The 20,530-nt window shown below is 31.3% G+C and overlaps 1 protein-coding gene across 12 annotated transcripts in view; it reads left to right on the top strand.

Moving 5' to 3' along the window:
- Positions 1-20,530, top strand: part of GULP1 (GULP PTB domain containing engulfment adaptor 1) — a 409,533-nt gene that overhangs the window by 321,494 nt on the left and 67,509 nt on the right. For all 12 annotated transcript variants that reach the window (XM_051986054.1, XM_051986044.1, XM_051986042.1 and 9 more), the window contains 2 exons: positions 8,014-8,112; positions 17,406-17,543. In XM_051986054.1, the coding sequence (XP_051842014.1) occupies positions 8,014-8,112; positions 17,406-17,543 (237 nt within the window). The remainder of the gene's footprint in view (positions 1-8,013; positions 8,113-17,405; positions 17,544-20,530) is intronic.

The following is a 20,530-nucleotide window of genomic DNA, read 5'->3' as shown; positions in this document are numbered from 1 at the left end:
ATAACTGATTAATGATGAGAATCATTAAGTTTAATAGAGAATCCACAAATTTATAGGCAATAATCAGTGAAATAATTCTCATTCATTGACACCTTGTTTAAAATTGTATATTTCCTGTCTAGTTTCCAGCATGCAGGTTTTATAAAAATTCAAACTTCCTTCAGTTAGAATTTATTATAAGCATGCATGATATTGATTTTATAAGTTTTCTTTTGTGTTTTAGGCATTTTAATCAGTAAGCAAAAAACATTTTTAAAAGCAATCAAAGAAAACAAGTAATATTATGAAAACTAAATGATTTATAAGGATTAATATGTTTTGTGGAATTTCTTACTGAAAATAGACAATATGAAATAAAAACAATGCAATATAGATGTTAATATGTAGTTTTTTTTAAAATACCTATTTTTGGTAAGTAGTTTTTTATTTCTTCAAAAGTAATAAAGGACAAAGATGTGACTAATAATCTGTAACTCACTGGAAAAAAAAAACTTGTTATAATTTGCTATAATTAAAAATAATTTGCTATAATTTCAGCTAAGTTTAATATGTTATTAGGATCCCCCAACTAAATAGCACCAAGAATCGTGATTATTTCCGGTTTATAAAGGATTTCTATTGTCTTTACCTATGCTGTAAATTATTCTCCTCCTCCCTTTGGCTCCTTGTAAAAAAGTTGCTACGATTGCCAGCAGGTGGCGCCAATGCTCCATTGCAAAAGTGAGGCGCTCTCGGTGCGATGTTAAGCTCTTTACACCTCCCCCACCTCATTTTCCTGCCCATTCTTTTGACATATGCATTCTGCTTTGAGTGGGTGTGTGTACTTGCATCTGCCAGGATTTAGGAGTTTGACATCCATCATTTTGTCATAGCTCCAACTGTTTGTACTTTGCTCCACAAAGTCACCCCATCGCTTTACTCACTGCTATGTCATTGTGTTGGATTCTGGTTTAAATGAATAACAGCATAGTTAAACTCACAAAGAGCCAGGGACTAAAAATAATTGAGACATAAAATGTTTTGTAGTGACTTGTTAGCATCGTTAATATGTAATGCAATTCAGACTTTTAAAGATGCTCAACAGTCTGTTTCTTGATGTCTTTTATAGTCCACCTTTGATGTCTGTTAGCGCTTGAATTAGTTAAAAAAAAAAAAAGACAGCTTAAAGACTATCATGAAAACCTTTATTTTTCCATTTTTCTCTCAAACCTTTTTTCATTTGTATATTTCTTAATTGACTTAAAAAATTCCAGTGATAAATGTATTTTCCGTAAATACATGGATGTTTAATTTCATATGAATTTTGAACTACTATTATAAAAGATTTAAAAATGTTTTTGCGTGTTTAGAAAAATTGATGTTTAAATGAAACAAGAATAAAAATAAACAGGAATGACTCAAATTTTTATATATTGAAATTATACCATCGATTATGTCTGCAATGCCATAAATTAGTTTCTAATTTAAATTTGCTTTTTTTCTTTGAAATTTAGGATGTTAAGATCATAATTAAATTTTAGGGGTTGTCTTGTCCAATCCTTTTAATGTAAAAATTTGAAAACCTGGGAATTTAAATGACTCTCTGAAAGTCTGAAAGTACTAAATCTGGACTTGAACCCAGGTCTTTTGACTATATTTGTAAAGTATTAGTATACTTCATATTTCAGGGTTTATATTTTAGGGAGTATTGTGCACATCCATGTGAGATACATATGTTTGTATATGAGATTTTAATGCTCCCTTTTTTTTGGATTATAATCAAATAGAATAGAGATTATTCTCTAGAGAGAAAATTAAGAGAAAACAATGCACATTTATTCAGTAATAGTAATAATTCACATTTAAATTCCCCAAATCAAAGATCTAGATCTAGAAAAGACCTCAAAAGCCTTTTTTTTCAACCTCCTAAATTTTCAGCAAAATCATAGGGAGATTGATAAACACTTTAAAATTTTCAAAGTGCTTTAATAAATTAATAAGATCCAGAATTCTTGATCTTTTTTTTTTTTAATATCACAGAATCTTTTAGTAATGTGGTGATGAAACTTCTGGGCCTCTTTTCAAAATAATATTTGTTGCCTGCATTTATAAAAGAAAGAAATGATACTTTTGAGTTAGCCATTTGTGAAAATAAATGTGTTATTGGATATTTGAGGTATTTTTAATACCATGCAAGTTCATCAATAGCCTAGAAACAATCTTAGAACTTATGTAACAGTGTTTGAATTAGATCCTTCTCATAACAACTCTCTGAGGTAGAGCCTAAAACTCTCCACATTTTTACAGATGACTAAACTGAAGATCAAAGAAATTAAATGCCATTCTTAGGGTCATAGAGCTAGCAACTTTGTCAGGCTGAATTTGAACCTAGATCTTTTCTAGCTTTAATTTTACCATTTTATCTTCCGTAGCATTCTACCTCTTTGAAGTTATTCTATGGAGACATAGACCTGAAATTTGAATCTGGGTTTACTAACTTTTAGACCAGCATTCCTTGAATTCTGAGATTATTTTTAGTTAGTTTGGCATTTCTGAACCATTTTTTTGTGTTTATCATTAGTCTCTTTCAAGTTTGATATTTTTGTGAGTTAATAAAATATATTTTAGAGTATAGATTTCTATGAGCTGGTTAACTAAAGTATTGTTTGATATTTCTATGAGTTAAACTTCCATCAAAAGAGCCACTAAATGTACCTAAATATTCATATTAAGAATTAATTGTCCAACTAATAATTTTAGAGTTTCCATAGTACTTGGGACATATAGGTGGTACAATTGATAGAATACTAGACTTGGAATCTGGAAGAGTCATCTTCATGCATTCAAATATAGCCTCACATACTTTTAACTGTGAAACCCCAGGCAGGTAATTTAATTTTGTTTTCCTCAGTCTCTTCATCTGTAAAATGAGCTGGAGAAGAAAATGGCAAACTACCCCAGTATCTTTGCCAAGAAAACCCCAAAAATGGGATCATGGAAAATTAGGCCCGAATGACTAAAAAACAAAAATTCATAGTTTATCTAGATTATCTTTCTCAAACAGAGCAGTATAATTTTCTACATGTGATTTTTCAACTGCAAAATTAAGTTATAAAAACATTTCAAGATTTAACATTAATAGGATTAGACATTTTTTTTAAAAAGTGTAAGAATGGATAATCAAGATTTTTTTCAGATTAAAATGGAAAGATATTGGAATTTAAACAAAATCTATAAGTAGAAGAAAAGGAGAATAGAAGGGGAAATGAAAAGTACAAATTAGTTGAACTTTTAAAATAGAGAGAACATTTAGAAAAATTCAAAGAATTTCTTTTTGGTTTAAATAGATTGTAAACATGTGATACACTGAAATTTGTGATATATAGGGAAAATGTAAATGTATATATATCTATACACATATATACATACATATATACACACATACATATGCATATATATGTACACATTTATGTATATTTAAATACAGTGACCATTGTAGAAATAGACAATAGAGGGAAGTTAGATGGCACTGGCCCCAGAGTCAGAAGGACCTGAGTTCAAATCTAGCTTCCGCCACTTAACACTTCCTGACTGTTTGACCCTGGTCAAGTCATTTAATCCCAAATACCTCACCAAGAAAAAAAAAGCATTAGAAAATAAAATTTCTACTGCAGCATTTGAAGGGAGTAGTGTTGTATTAAGAAATAAGAAATGGATTCTAAGACAGGGAATTGGGATTCTCTACCTAATTCCACGAGCATGGGTAAGTTTTCACAAACTTTTTCAGTTTCCTTAACTATAAAATTAAAAAGCTAAAATACAGTTTTCTTTAATACTGTTAGTGATTCTAAGGTAAAGTAGAAAACAATTGGTGAAACGAATTAATTTATTATTCATTCTCTACCTAAGTTGGAAAGGGAAAACAACAACAATAACTCAAAAACAACTAAGTAGAGAAATGTAATTGCAATGATTATTCTACAGCCAACTTAGAAACTCCAAAAGATTATCAAGTGACTTTCCAAAGGTCACTATAATGCTTATGAGCTTGAAATGTAAAGGGTGCTTCCTGAGTTTCTGCTTATTTTTTCTCTAGGAAACAGCTCATTAGAATAGCCCCTAAAAGCCATGCTTAAAGTTGAACTGATTGGCCTGGATACATTGACTTAAAATTAGAAAAAAATAATTGATTAGGTCAGTACTCCTGTATGAATGAAAAACTCTAGCTCTCTTCACTGTGCCAGCATAGGAACAGAATATTATAAAGGAAAAGAAAAATAATTCAATCTGCATTCTTTGGGAGCAATCTCAATGCCAATGTAGACAAAAGATCTACATTGGAATAAAACCAAAAATCTTACAGAAAAATTTCCTTCAAACCATCTAAATACCTGTGGGTATTTTAGAGGTTCTGGATCCAAAAAATACTTAGGCTAATTATTCATTCCACTAAATAGTGTGCAGAAGAAAATCAAACCACTCCACATTGGGAGGAAGGGAGGAAAAACAAAACCCAGCAATCCACCCCTTGCTCTCCATTCTCACAAAGCATAAGTGACAAGTCATTCATTCCAGCTTTGCTCTTTAACCTGCTTGGCTTTGTATAATTCCCTAGGGGTGATTTCAGTTTTAAATCCTAGATTCCACAATCTTCACACACACACACACACTACATAATGCAGCAGTAATGAGCTAAAATCAACAGGCACACAATTAGACTATAACTTACTTCCCAGATATTTACTATAAAATGTATAATTATATTTACTCCGAATTAAATTTAAGTAGAGTAAAAATATATGACAAAGTGATTACAGAATGTCCCTTGCAATGAAATAAACTTTAAATGGAGGATGGGATGAAGAACTAAGTGGGGAGGGAGGGAGGGAGTGAAAGAGAGAGAGAGATAGAGAGGGAAAAGGGAGAAGGAGAGGGAGAGAGAAAGGAGAGAGAGGAAGGAGGGAGCTAGAGAAACAGATCACAGATTTAGAGATTGGAAGAAAGTTAATAAGTCAACTAGACCAACCACCAAATAGTTATTATATACTTCAAAGAGTTTTTATGAGAGTAAGTATATCTACACAAACACACACACACACACACACACACACACACAGAGTGTTGAACCTGAAGTAAGAAAGATGTAATTTCAAAGGTAACCTAAGAAATTGATTATCAGCATGACCTGTGTTTGCCTCAGTTTCTTCATAGGTAAAATGGGGATATTAGTACATATCTTCTAAGCTCGAATGAGATAATTGTAAATTACTTATTAACACAGTGTCTGGCACTTATTAAACCCTTTATAAAAGTCCACTTCTTTGTTGTTGTTATATTGTTCTTCTTATTCTAAGACCATAAGTTACAGAATACCTATTAGTCTTCTTGGATAAAGGGCATTTCCACATCCAAGATTTCCAAGACCATTAAGTTCCCAGGTTTAGCCTCAGTCCCTATCTTATTATCAGGAAATCTTCAGAAGGAAAGGAAGCCTGTGATGGATAGAGAACTCTCCTGGCAATCAGGAATACTCATGATCTAAGTTTTGTCTCTGAAATAGCCTACCTGTGTGTAACCTTGGTCAAATATGTATCCTCTCAGTATGCCAGAAGAATATATAGTAGCCTTATGGAGGAAGGTCCTTACCAGAAGTTCCCTTCATTGGTGAAACTATTAATCTATTCTAGGTAAAAAAGAAAAGAAAAATAAAGATTCTGGAAACTCTTAGAACTTGCTTCTCTTTTAGTAGTGTTTTTTCTGCCTGTAGAATTCTGTTTCTAGAAAAAAGCAGCAGTTAAGAGGTACAGTGGATAGAACACTGGAATCAGGAGACTCATCTTTCTGAGTTAAAAATCTGGCCTCATACATTTACTAGCTATATGATCCTGGACAAGTCACTTAATCCTGTTTGCTTCAGTTTCCTCATCTATGAAAGGAACTGGAGAAGAAAATGACAAGCCATTCTAGTATCTTTGCCAGGAAAATCTAAATGGGGTCAGGGAAAGTCTGACAAGATTGAAATAAGGGCAGAAAAATATCAAGAACCTAATGCATAAAAATTGCTGATTGTTTTATGATTTAAAAAATCTACAAATACCTTGATAAGAAATTAGGAATGTCTACTAATAACTTGAAACATTGGAATGTGAAAAAATTAGTGTTTTTGAAAATTTTTCTTTAATTTAGTTACCATTATCAATATCAACATTTTATTATAAAAATTCCAATATTTTAGAGTGTGATTACAATAATAATGATAATTAGTGCTTTTATTATTCACATTTATGTATTGCTTTACAGTTTAAAAACATTTTCTGCAAAAAACCCAGGGTCATAAATAGTTAAGTATTTTTTTAATTTTACTGGTAAAAAGAGACAGAGACAGAGAGACAGAGACAGAGAGAGAGAGAGAGAGAGAGAGAGAGAGAGAGAGAGAGAGAGAGAGAGAGAGAGAGAGAAAGAGAAAGTAAGGTTTAACCAGATTAAGTGACTTTATTTTAGTTATAGGTTCATAGGATCATAGATCTAAGACAAGAAAAGGCTCTCATAAACCATGGCATCTTGAACCATATCATTTTACAAGAACCAAAGGCACAGGAATATTAAATGATACTTATAAAAAGTGTCTAATCTGAGATTCAGATTCCAGTTCTTTTACTCCAAGTCCATGACTCTTGCCATTATAGTATAGATGAGTCGGGGGTTTAAAAATGGAAATGAACACCTTTGATTACTATTAAAATTAGTTCTGAATAGCCCAAATTCAGTGAATCAGATAATCTAGATGTTTAACTTAAAATATAATGGGAATTATTTCCCCTTATCTCTTTCAATATAATAATGATAGATAACATTTCTCTCACACTTACTACATAATGGTAATCATTTCTCTTCTCCTCCCTTTAAATCTATCTATAGTGATATTTTGTTTAGTGGAGTGAGTGATTTATACCAAATCTGATATTTTTTTCCCCTGGTTCTCCCCCCAAAAGTTGATACCTTTCATAATGCTAAAAAATGTCATTTTTTCCCATATTCAGTGAACATCTGTTGTTCTATAAAGACCAAAAAGATCAAAATCATAGAAAAAGTATTTCTATCTTTTTTACTTCTCATTCTAAATAGTAGGAAAGAATTTATTCAGTTTTCTCATATGTGATAAGAGAACAATAATAATAATTGTTTTTATTTTCCTTACTGGGAGTTTGAAGCATTCTCTTGTGATGTATAAAAAGTTTGATAAGCATAGTTTCTGGGTAGTTGATAATTTTATTAATCATGTTAGCATATAATTAATAAAAGTAGTTGGTGATACTCTTGAATGTCAAAGATTACTCAGAGCTTATATGCCCCTGGGAGAGTTGGTGTTCTTAAGGTTGGCAAGGAACTCTGATTAACAATTAATGAGAAGAATAAATATAATGAGAGGAGGGTCTAGTCTGATGAAGAGTTGGTCAATATGACTTTGATTATTATTTACTTTTAAATCACCCCTGGTCTTGGTCAAGCTAGATAAATTATCTACTTTACCCCTTGCCCAAACCTTCCTGGAATTCACCTTATATTAAATTCTTTGTAAGGCTTTCTAGTTGGCTGTGGCAATAACTCCACCTAGAAGAGAGCTTAGGTTGAGTAAAAATTTTGGGAAAAGTCAGGAATTTCCCCAATAATTTGTTGTTTAATAATTAGTTCTTTAGCTTTTCAGTAGTTGTGGTGTTTAGCATACAGAATCACCTCCAATCATTTATCAATTAGAGAATGATTCCATCAGAGATGGGAACGTTTATATGTATGCCATTCCTTTCAGATAAGTCTGCTATATAGAATTAACAAAACAATTATTACTTGTCTATATTTAGATACAAATTGGAATGTGAAAAAATGTGTAAATAGCTAACAAAGATGTCATATAAATGCAGTTTTTTTAGTTGGTTTGAAAAACATTTTAAATTACAGACTTGAAATGTAGATATTGATATTTTGACTCCCTTATAAATAGAAATAAAATGGTTTTCAATACTTTTCATTTTTTAGTTTGCAAGACATATCAAGAAATCTGAAGGCCAGAAAACTCCTAAAGTTGAATTACAAATATCAATTTATGGGGTAAAAATTCTAGAACCAAAAACAAAGGTAAGAAGCTTCAAGTGTTCAGAATGGTTTCAGAAAGACTATGGTCTTCATTGTATTGGTTTACTCGACTGTTTTATGTTTTCACATTATTCTTCCTTCTGTACTTGACAATTTTCTCAAACTGGCCCACTGCATGTTGTCTGTGGTCCACACTATATCTAACAACTAATAGCCCTTTGTTCATAGTTCCTATTCCCTGGAACACTCTCCTTCCTCTCTGCCTCCTAGTCCTTTTCTTATTTCCTCATCTATTGGTACTTCTCCCTCTGCAATTAATTTATATTTGTTTTACACAAAAAATTTAACTTAATTCTTCCACGTATTTTCTCTTTCTTGCTAGAAGGTAAACTTCTTGAAAAGAAAAAACAAATTTAAAAAGGGGTTTATTTTTGTCTTTCTGTTCCCAGAGTTTAATACATTACACATTTCCTTGCAGACAGAAAACACTTAATAATTTTTTACTGAATTGTATTTTAATTGATTATATCCCTTTTATGGGTTGCCATGATTTGTTTTAGTCCCACAGTAAAAGAATGAATACTGTTACCCTTAATTTTCTAGCTAATTATTTTTTTCAATTGACAAAATGGCTTCAAAATGCAATGTTTCAACATTGTTATTCTGGGTCTTGATCATTCTTACATTTGTAGGAATTCAGTTACCTGAAAGGAATTTTATTTTTTATTCAAAATGGGTTTTTTAATTAAGTAATTTTCTCTCTTATGTTGTTTAGGAAACCCTAAAGCTGATATTTTGACTTGATTGTTAACATAGAGGAATTTATAATCAAGAGCTATTTAAGTCTGTTTTAAAGTTTAAAAACACAGGGTCACAGATACCTAAGTATTTAACTTCTGACTTCTGAATTGTTATATTATGTATAGAACTAGGAAATAAATTAGTTTTTTTTAAATTAGATCCTTCAATCTTCATAAAAATAGATAAAATCAAACTTTTGAAATTTTTGTTTCGACTTTTTAAAAAAGAAGTTAGTTATTTGGGGCCTTCAAAGGCAGGGTGCACTCATCCTACTGGAGCTGGATCTCGTATAGACATCTCATTGGCTTTAGTCATACTTATACTCAAAACTACCAAAAGATCCATCAGTCTCAACTTTTTTTTTGTAGTAGGAATTATGTGTACTGCTTTTCTCCAGAAAGTTTTGTAAGACTTCCAAGGAAATTATAGAAGCAAAAGATTAAATATAATTAAAAATCTCCACCTAAAGTATATGTGTACATACACACCTTTATACTTACATATATACATACATATCTGCATACTTTTTTGAGGGGTGTTCTTTGCTAGAAAAGGCAAACACATGTATTGCATCCCCAAATACTCCCCAGGCAATCTAAACCAGATTTTAAAAAATGTAATTGGGAAATATTTAATAATAAATGAAAATATAATAAAACATAATTAATATAACATTTTAAAACTAAGTAGAGAAGCTCATAAGGGATCCTATGTACATTTTAGTGGCTCCCATTCTATATGAATTGGACACCATTGCTCCTATGCTACAGATCATAAAACATCACCATTCTAGACATGAAAATTACTGGTCCCCCAAAGGACATTGAAAAAGTACATCATGGGTATAAGCAGGCCATATCATTGTTCTGTCCAAAGTCTAAAATTTATCTAGTTCAATCAGTTCAATGTTTTTTTTTTTTCTAAAATAAACACTTGTGACCCATAAAATTCAATTAAGATTACTTAAATGTTTTAAATTTTAAAAAACATAATAATTCCAAAGAATAAAGGATATAAAACACAGTTCTTCTCCTAATGCCAGGAATAGCTGGAAGAAGTACTCCAAAGGCAATTGATACTGACATTCCCTTTGCCCTCAGGCCAATTTTTGTATTTTTTTTTTTTTCATCTTCAGGGCTGCTTTTGAAACAACCCAAATTACTTCTACAGAAATTATTAGAATATACTTTTAGTAAAATTTGCTTGTTTGAACAACCTAAGACCTCTGCCCTCAGTGATCCATTGCATGAGATGAGAAATAGAAACCTGGATAAGCAAGGATATTACTAAAAATGATCTAAGTGTGAGGAAAGATAGATATCAATATGTGTGACTAGAGAAGCAAGTTATCCAACCATGACATTAAGGGGAATGTTAACAAATGGACAATCGAGTGCTATACAATTATTAAAGGGGCTGAAAGAATATTTCAAGTATTTTGAGTAAAATATCTCTCAAGGATATATCGAATGATGAGTAAGAATCTCTCAGGATAAGAAAGCCTGTAGAGAGGCAAAGTGCTAATGGTATCATATCTATGTAGAGGAAGCCCAGATCTGTTTGTCTAGCCCCCTGTCTTTCTCATATCCCTCATCACCCAGCTATCTCTTAGATATTTTAAACAGTTTGGCTCATAAACCTCAAACTCAAATAGTCTAAAACAGAACTGTTTATCTTTCCCATAAACCCTTCCAGCTTACTACTATCTTTCAGGTCAGTCAGGGTTCACAACTCTCTCTTTTTTTAAAATCCAAAATCAGCTTTAAAGTCTTAGCCTGTTTCCACCCTGCTAATACTTTACAACTTATCTCCATGATTTTTCAAAGACAATCTTACTATAAGGTTCTCTCTCAACCTAAAATTGCTAACTTAGCCCTAACTTGTAGGGAGCATAATTTTCCCTAGCTCCTAGTGCTATCTTGTCTAGTTTGTAATGATGAATATATCTTATTTCCAACATTAAAAGACAAGATCCTTGAGGAGAGAAACTATGTTTATTTTTTTTTTCCTGTGTATTATATACTCAGCACAGTGTCTGGCCCCTAGTAGACATTTAATAAATGTTTATTGATTGGTTAATTAACTGATGCATAGGGAAGTACCAACACAAATGAGATTATGGATCTGCTGATATAAGGAACCTAAGGTACTTAATCAAATCATGTCAGAAATGAACAGATTCTCATAGTTGTTAGAACCTGGTCACCTTATCCAATAAATATATCTGGATATACCTGAATGAAAATCTTCTCCATAAAATACTACTACTGCCTAATAGAATGAGAATCAAGGCAAATAAATTCTTAATTAGTTCTTATTAAATGAACCCCATCCCTTGCCAAAAGCATTTTTGTTGTTTTGTCATATCTGACTCTTCATGAACCTGTGGATCATCACACACAGATGTTGTCCATGAGTTTGCCATTTCCTTCTCCAATGGATTAAGGTAAACAGAGAGGTTAAATAGCTTACTGAGAATCCAAAAAGCCAGTTAAGTATCTGAGGCCAGATTTAAACTTGGGTCTTTCCTGACTCCAGGCCCTATACTCTATCCACTAAAATACCTCTCTGCTTGACTAAAACCATATCATATTTTAATTTAAAGACTTCATTAAGAAATCCAAAAATCTATTCCGACCCAATCTTTTAAACTACTTATTTATTTATTAAATTTGCCTTTCTTTTTTCAAGTCTTTCCCTTCAATTGGGAGCAATGAATATAATACGATTACCATAAACTCTTCAGTTTCTTGTTCAAGACTTGGTAATTTTTTTTTTTTTTTAGAAATTTTTTTGTCAGTATTACTCATATAAGTCAACAGAATGGCTATTAATCATCTGGCTTGACAAGTCTTGGTAGTTTCTCTATCATATCTTACTTGCAAAATTTCACAAGACAAAAATCTTTCTATTCTTCAAATAATTCCTTTCCCCCTTCTTCCTTCTCAATCCTACCTCAGCTCTATCATAAATGTCACCAGCTATCACCTCATTTTTCTCTTCTTTCTTTGACCTTTACTGGATGGCTTTTCATCTGGAAGTACCTGAAGATCCATATTACTGATATAGTTAAATGATTTCCTTTGAGATGGTGAAACTACCTTTTCTTGAATTAAAGCTTCATCTTTGTTATAGAGCTACCCCATCACCTGGCCCGCCCATATTTCATATCTGAATTCAAGGATATGGAGCCATTAAAATTCCAGGAGACTTCGAATTTTTTAAATAGGGGGCCAGTTCACTGTCCCCCAGACTGTTGGAGGGCCCGACTATAGCAAAAACAAAAACTTTGTTTTGTGGGCCTTTAAATAAAGAAACTTCATAGCCCCAGGTGAGGGGGATAATTGTCCTCAGCTGCTGCATCTGGCCCATGGGCAGTAGTTTGAGGACTCCCTGCATTAAACCATCCAAAGGAGTTCAATGTCCCAAATCCTCATTATTTGGCATTTTACCTCTAACTTGTAATCTGCTTATTTTTTGTATCTCTGATTGCCCTGACTGATCTCATTGAGGTAATGTATGTAATAGACAAACACTAAAACACTATATAAATGAGTTACCTGTTTTTTTTCCTCAGGTCCTCCTCTTTATCTCACAATGCATCTTCTTTCTTTTTTTGAATTATTTTCCTGTTACAGCACAGGTGTTTGATATTTAATCTTTTTACCCTTCTCATTTCTTTATGTATCTGCAATTTTATTAAAAGTAAGTGGATATCAGCTTCTGGGAAGGCAAAAAGACTTCTCTTGTTTTCTCCTTGCACCAGATTATTGTTGTTCAGTCATTTCAGTCGTATCTAATTCTTTATGACCTGATTTGGTGGGATTTGTTTTTTTGTTTTGTTTGTTTGCTTTGTTGTTGTTGTTGTTGTTGTTGTTGTTTTGGCAAAGCTACAGGAGTGGCTGGCCATTTCCTTCTCTAGCTCATTTATTGATGAGGAAACTGAAACAAATAGAGTTTCGTGACTAGCCTAGGATTACACAACTATTAGGTGTCTAAGGCCAGATTTGAATTCAGTTGATTCCCAGCCAGGTACTATATCCATTATGCAATTTAGCTGACTTTCTTTTATTTAGAGATAAAAGGCATTTTAGAATGTGATAGAAGATAAAAAAGCTGAAGCTCAGATATCCACAAATCTACTAGGAATAAGTAACTTAGGCCTCCAAACTAGGTTTTCTGATGGAAAATTCAGTTCTCTTTTCACTATATAAGATTAACCTGTCAGTTTTCTCATAGAATTCTACCTTAGGTATATTCATTGAAAGATCAATATTCTGTAACCCTTTGTGTATATTTCGATCTTTCCTTTGTGTGCTCACATAGTCTACTTACATGAATTCTGCTAATTTTTTTATAGTCTTTTTATTTGTTTTGTTTTGTTTTTTGTTTTTGCTGGGGCAATTGGGGTTAAATGACTTGTCCAGGGTCACACAGCCAAGACATGTTATGTGTCTGAGATCAGATTTGAACTCAGGTCCTCCTGACCTTAGGGCTGGTGCTCTATCCACTGTGCCACTTAGCTGTCCCTCGATAGTCTTTTTTTTTTTTTTTAATGACTATGGAACTCTTTTATATGCAATCTACTCTTACCTATTTCTGTCATATATGATGACATAATATACTTTAGAATCAAGATTATTTTCCTGCTTAGTCTTTCTCTATGAATACATACAGCTTTTAAAAAAACAACAATTTCTTATGATCCACAATTTCTTCAATAAGAACATATTCTCAAAAATTATCAGTAGTTTATTATTTTTTCCTCTTTTTTATTTACTCAAACCACATCTTTTCTGTCCTTTTCAATCTTTCTCTCCTCTCCACATTAAACTTCACTTCTTCCAAACCCAGTATTGTTCTAAAGTCAATGCAATTTACCTTTGGTGCTTTCATCATAACCTTTGGGAAAGGAACTATTTGTTGAGTGATCATGTATGTTTTACCCTTCCCTGAAGCTGAAGCCCTCAACTGACTAGCTGAACTACTGTTTTAGAGTTTAATATTTTTGTTTTGACTAAGTGATACAAGTGGTATAGTTATTTTCATTACTAAGCTGAATGTGAGTTTTATGTGATAACTATTAAAGAAAGGCTAATTCCAAGTGTTATTTGCAATTGCTTTTTACCAAAGGGATTCAGAACATCTTAAGAGAAATAAACTTTAAAAATGGAAGATTTTTTCAATTTTATTGCAAATACTTTTGCCAGATTTTTTCTCAGAAATATGACCTATATAATAATGTTTAAAGATAGCATTTTATGATATTGAACTAATTTTGATAACAATAATATCTTTGCTAATTATTTTATAGAAGAAGAGACATGATGCAATTGGTATCTTAAAATATATTTCTCATTTTTTTAAGAATTAAAGAATAATTTTTAGTTTAATGGGAAGCATTACTATTTATTTAAACTCCCAGTACTATTTCTGGTAAAATCACTTCTTGAAGCACCCTCATTTTAATTGAATAAACATATCTTCTCTCTAATAGTTGCCTTATAAAATATTTATCAAAGGTTCTACCAAGAGATTCTATTTCTTTTACCCTTTTCCCCCAAATCTGTTATTTTATCCATGCTGTAAATCGAAAGCCTCCCTAACTAATGCAGAGCAGCTTATTTAAATTTATAGTTTTAGAGACTTGTTTAAGTCACTGAAAATTTAAGTGCTATGCTCCAAACTGCCCTTCCTAGTTAAGAGACTTTGCAGCACCTTTCTGAAAGACTTAACCCAAGTTTATAGACTATTCAATATACTTGTAATTTTTTTCTCAGAATGATAAACTGTCATATTGCCAATAGTTATTGCCCAAACAACTCTGAAACCTAGGAAGCACTATTTAAAAACAAATAAACAATTATAAGTCTTTCGATTTCCCCACACATATGAGTAGATGGGGGAAATGATATAGATAATAAATGTTCAAGTAGCAAGATCATTGTCCCTGTCTATCCTACATTTTTTATCTTTATAGATTAAAAAAAGAAAGATCAAAGATACACACACACACACCACACACATATATACCTACATGCACATAATATACTCACAAATATAAAATTTCTGTCCATACATGTTTATAATTGATGTATTATGTTTTGATCACTGCTTATATATTTTAATAACAAGGAATTAATTAATAAAATTAATATCTATCCTTATAAAATATCTATTGTAAAATTTTCTAGAATGCTATGGTGAGCATTATGCTGAGGTAAAAACCCAGGGGTATCTTGAGTTATCCATTCCGCTATTTGAGGGTTGTAATTCAGGGCAGTTTAAATTAAACTCCTGCAGTTGAATTGAATTGAAAGGCAGTTGTAGAAACTAAACAAATTAATTATGGGGATTGTTCTATATTTTAAGCTGGGGGCTTTTGAGGTTTGCCTTTTACCTCTCTTTACACTGTTTTCACCTAGAGTCACTGAATATGTTTATTATGGAACACAGAGGCAACTTGTATTTGTTGTACCTCTGATGAGTAAAATGATTACTTATGTGAAATCTTGGGCTCTTGAATAGTCCATTTTTCCAAATGTACAATCCATTTTGTTTTAGGAGTCTTGCATTTTGTAATCTAGGAATTGATATTTTATATTAAAGGACATATTGAAACTGTCCCAAATAAATAAACAAATCATACTTTTTTTTTTCAAATAAAAAAGCACATAATTGTGAGGTTAGAGTTTTGACAGGCAATAAGCATTCATTAAAAGTCTTCTCTTTGGCACTCATTCTGCTGCCCTGAAGATATCTTATATTAATATTAATACCTTGTAACACTTGCTATTTTTTCCTTCATTTATGTAGTACAGAGTTAGCATTTTTCAGATTATAGACATTTATCCCTGAAAAGTGCTATTAAATTCTATAAGATTCTATATAAACCTCACATCACTTTTCTCCTTTGTTCTTGGTTCATTTCTCTCCTTGTAGTCTTGGTAGAGGAATTTATTGTGTAACTGATTTCAAATTTACTTCATCTCATGCACTCTAAAATAAGATATAATTTTAACTATCTTTGATACATTCTTATTCACATTTTGAGTGCTTTGTTATTTCTCTTTTGAATTAATTATAATTTTTAATGGTGACTAGGAATGAGGCCTCAGCCTAATTAATTATTATGAAGAAGCAAAGAAGACTTATGTGACAATAGGCAAATCACTTACTCTCTAGTTTCAGTTTTTTAAATCAATAATGAAGAAGTTGAACTTAGTGATTTCTAAGGCCCTTTCCAGCTCCAAAAATTTTAATTTTTATAATTCCAGGACAAAAATTATAATCCAAAGAAAAGAAAAATAGAGATAATAAGCCCAAAACATATTACAATGAAATGGGAAAGATGAAATAATATTAAATTAAGCCAAATGCTCATTTTTTGAGGAGACTGATAAATTGTTTAATCATTTGGAAAACATAATTTTCAAAAGACTGAACTCAAATTAGAAATTAAAAAAAGAGAGATTATTAATTATAATAAATTAATTATATCAGAGAAAATTATATCAGGGAATATTATGTGTAGTTCTTATTAATCTAAATAATTTCCCAATATTAATATAAAATAGATAATCTGAGTTATTTGAATTAGAGTAGAAAAAATTCTTTTCTAGTTTACTTTAAATGCAAGGTAAAAACCTAAGATAAATTTTAAATTTTAGATGATTTAAGATGAATTTTAAATCTTCAGTATTTTTTAATACTACTTTGGGGGAGTTTTGTAATTCTCTATAGAAAAATAGAAGGGACATTAAAATTGTAAAATTTGACATAAATAACTGATCTTTACATTACAGTGTAATTTATATCACATTTTATTATAATACAATGTTATGTTGTATTATAATTTATATAATTATACAAATTAACATATTTTAATATCATAACATTTAGTTTTGGCATATTCCTTTGTATTATAAATATTTTTATTTTCAGGATTCAAAGCAATACATCACACATTTATTCACAGCCTACTATGTGGAAAACATGATGGAGGATGCTCTGGAGATGCTCAAATTTAAGTTATCACCATTATTGTGGAACTTAAAGGTCACAGTTATTACACATAGACAAATAACTAGATTGCGTATGAATAATACTTGATAAAGTACATAATAGGAAAAGGTCATTATCCTCTGCCTGGAGGCATCAGAGAAGAAAAGAATTTCCTCCAGGAGGTAACATTTAGACTGACATATTGGAGTTTTATAGTTGGAGGAGACAAAAGAGGGTATCTCAGCATAAAGACCAGCATGAGAATAGATACAGAAGAGAGAAATCAGGAAGTCTGTGTGGGGAATAATGAATAATTCACTGTCATTAGAATTTCCAGTTTACACATCTTCCATATGCCAGAAACTTCATTCTCATTGTATGAATTTATTTAAATTAGTGGTGTCCATAATGCACAACATTTAATACGTAAAGATTCCATTTTGTAAATCACTAATTATGTACATTAGAAATAATTATAATAAATAAAAATAATGCTCATTCATTCTGTTCATTTCCATATGTATTTACAGGAAGTCCAGCACAATTGCCAGCTTCATAGGATATCATTTTGTGCAGATGATAAAACTGACAAGAGGATATTTACTTTCATATGTAAAGATTCTGAGTCAAATAAGCATTTGTGCTATGTATTTGACAGTGAAAAGTGTGTAAGTATGCCAAATGTTTTGGGGTGATTTATTCCATTTTTATGGGTATAGGAATTGGCTTATTCTGAAGAATATGAAAAGTATTTGAAAGAATAAGGCCTGAATATACTTAAAGTTTCATTATATCTTGAGAACATACAGCAAAATCCCTTACTTAATCAAATTCTCATGTTCTTTCACACATGCAGACAAGCAAATGTATTTTACCAGAGAATTATGTCTATGTCATATTTTCACTTTATTTAATAAGGAGTTTGATCAAATTTTTATTTCATTTCATAAAGAATAAGTTTTGAAAATCTTTTTGTCATACAAATATTACCCAAATAGGTGCATCATTGGGATATGGCATATATTATTCAATGATTTTTAAAATATGGGGCATTAGAGAAAAAGCCGGAATATTGCCTTCAAATACTACTAATCATTGAAACTTAGTTTTTATTTTAGTGCTTTTTCATATGCTTGACTATATAGGTCAAAAATGATACACTTAAACACATTATACTTATAGACATTTAATACTCAAACTCCAGATAATTTACTGAGGACATGAATGAGAAAATTATTGAGTTGGGTCCTATAATGTAAAACTATTTGGTATCCTGTCTTGTGCCTTGATATCAGGTTTTTTATTGAACCTGAAATTCTATTGAATAATATAAGTAGTTAATTTCAAACATCATATACTTTTAACCAGTAGAATCATCAATGAAGGAAGAACACTTACAGTAAGATGATTAATTTTGGCAATAACCAAGACTTGATTAATTTGGTGGTGAATTATTCTTACTTGCTGACAACATTGTCTATGGATTGATATAAGCATGGTTGTTTGCCATTTATGGTCTTACTACCAAGTTTTGTGAAGTTTATAACACATGAAAAAATGGCTGGTCATTGTCTTTAAATGATATAATCAGTATTCAAAAACAGGCTATCCTAAATAAGAAAGAAGTCAAAGAGGTAAATAGAATACTAGAAAAGTTAGATATGATAGATCTCTGGAGAAAATGTAATGGAGACAGAAAGGAATACACTTTCTTTTCAGCAGTTCATGGAACCTATACAAAAATTGACCATATATTAGGACTTAAAAACCTCAAACTCAAATTCAGTAAGGCAGAAATAGTAAATGCATCCTTTTCAGACCACGATGCAATGAAAATTACATTCAACAAAAAACCAGGGGGAAGTAGACCAAAAAATAATTGGAAACTAAATAATCTCATACTAAAGAATGATTGGGTGAAACAGCAAATCATAGACATAATTAATAACTTCACCCAAGAAAACGATAATAATGAGACATCATATCAAAATGTATGGGATGCAGCCAAAGCAGTAATAAGGGGAAATTTCATATCTCTAGAGGCCTATTTGTTTAAAATAGAGAAAGAGAAGGTCAATGAATTGGGTTTGCAACTAAAAATGCTAGAAAAGGAACAAATTAAAAACCCCCAGTCAAACACTAAACTTGAAATTCAAAAAACAAAAGGAAAGATCAATAAAATTGAAAGTAAAAAAACTATTGAATTAATTAATAAAACTAAGAGTTGGTTCTATGAAAAAAACCAACAAAATAGACAAACCCTTAGTAAATCTGATTTAAAAAAGGAAAGAGGAAAATCAAATTGTTAGTCTTAAAAATGAAAAGGGAGAACTCGCCACTAATGAAGAGGAAATTAGAGCACTAATTAGGAGTTACTTTGCCCAACTTTATGCCAATAAATTCGACAACTTAAATGAAATAGAAGAATACCTCCAAAAATATAGCTTGCCAAACTAACAGAGGAAGAGGTAAATATCCTAAACAGTCCCATCTCAGAAAAAGAAATAGAACAAACTATCAATCAACTCCCTAAGAAAAAATCCCCAGGACCAGATGGATTTACATGTGAATTCTACCAAACATATAAAGAACAATTAACTCCAATGCTAAATAAACTATTTGAAAAAATAGGGATTGAAGGAGTCCTACCAAACTCCTTTTATGACACAGACATGGTACTGATACCTAAACCAGGTAGGCTGAAAACAGAAAGAAAATTATAGACCAATCTCCCTAATGAATATTGATGCTAAAATCTTAAATAAAATATTAGCAAAAAGATTACAGAAAATCATCCCCAGGATAATACACTATAACCAAGTAGGATTTATACCAGGAATGCAGGGCTGGTTCAATATTAGGAAAACTATTAGCATAATTGACTATATCAATAACCAAACAAACAAAAACCATATGATCATCTCAATAGATGCAGAAAAAGCATTTGATAAAATCCAACATCCATTCCTAATAAAAACACTTGAGAGCATAGGAATAAATGGACTTTTCCTTAAAATAGTCAGGAGCATATATTTAAAACCATCAGTAAGCATCATATGCAATGGGGAAAAACTGGAACCTTTCCCAGTAAGATCTGGAGTGAAGCAAGGTTGCCCTCTATCACCATTATTATTTAATATCGTATTAGAAACACTAGCCACTAGAAACACTAGAAAGAGTCGAGAAAGCTATTAAAGGAATTAGAGTAGGCAATGAAGAAACCAAACTATCACTCTTTGCAGATGATATGATGGTATACCTAGAGAACCCCAGAGATTCTACTAAAAAGCTATTATAAATAATTCATAATTTTAGCAAAGTAGCTGGCTACAAAATAAATCCCCATAAATCCTCAGCATTTTTATACATCACCAACAAAACCCAACAGCAAGAGATACAAAGAGAAATTCCATTCAGAATAACTGTTGATACCATAAAATATTTGGGAATCTATCTACCAAAGGAAAGTCAGGAATTATATGAGCAAAATTATAAAAAAGTCTCCACACAAATAAAGTCAGACTTAAATAATTGGAAAAATATTAAGTGCTCTTGGATCGGCCGAGCGAACATAATAAAGATGACAATACTCCCTAAACTAATCTATTTATTTAGTGCTATACCAATCAGACTTCCAAGAAAATATTTTAATGAT

Source organism: Antechinus flavipes, chromosome 3 (assembly GCF_016432865.1).
Source record: "Antechinus flavipes isolate AdamAnt ecotype Samford, QLD, Australia chromosome 3, AdamAnt_v2, whole genome shotgun sequence".
Taxonomy (NCBI): Eukaryota; Metazoa; Chordata; class Mammalia; order Dasyuromorphia; family Dasyuridae; genus Antechinus; species Antechinus flavipes.
Note: the sequence above shows the minus strand (reverse complement) of the source record. Positions and strands in the feature narration are given on the sequence as shown.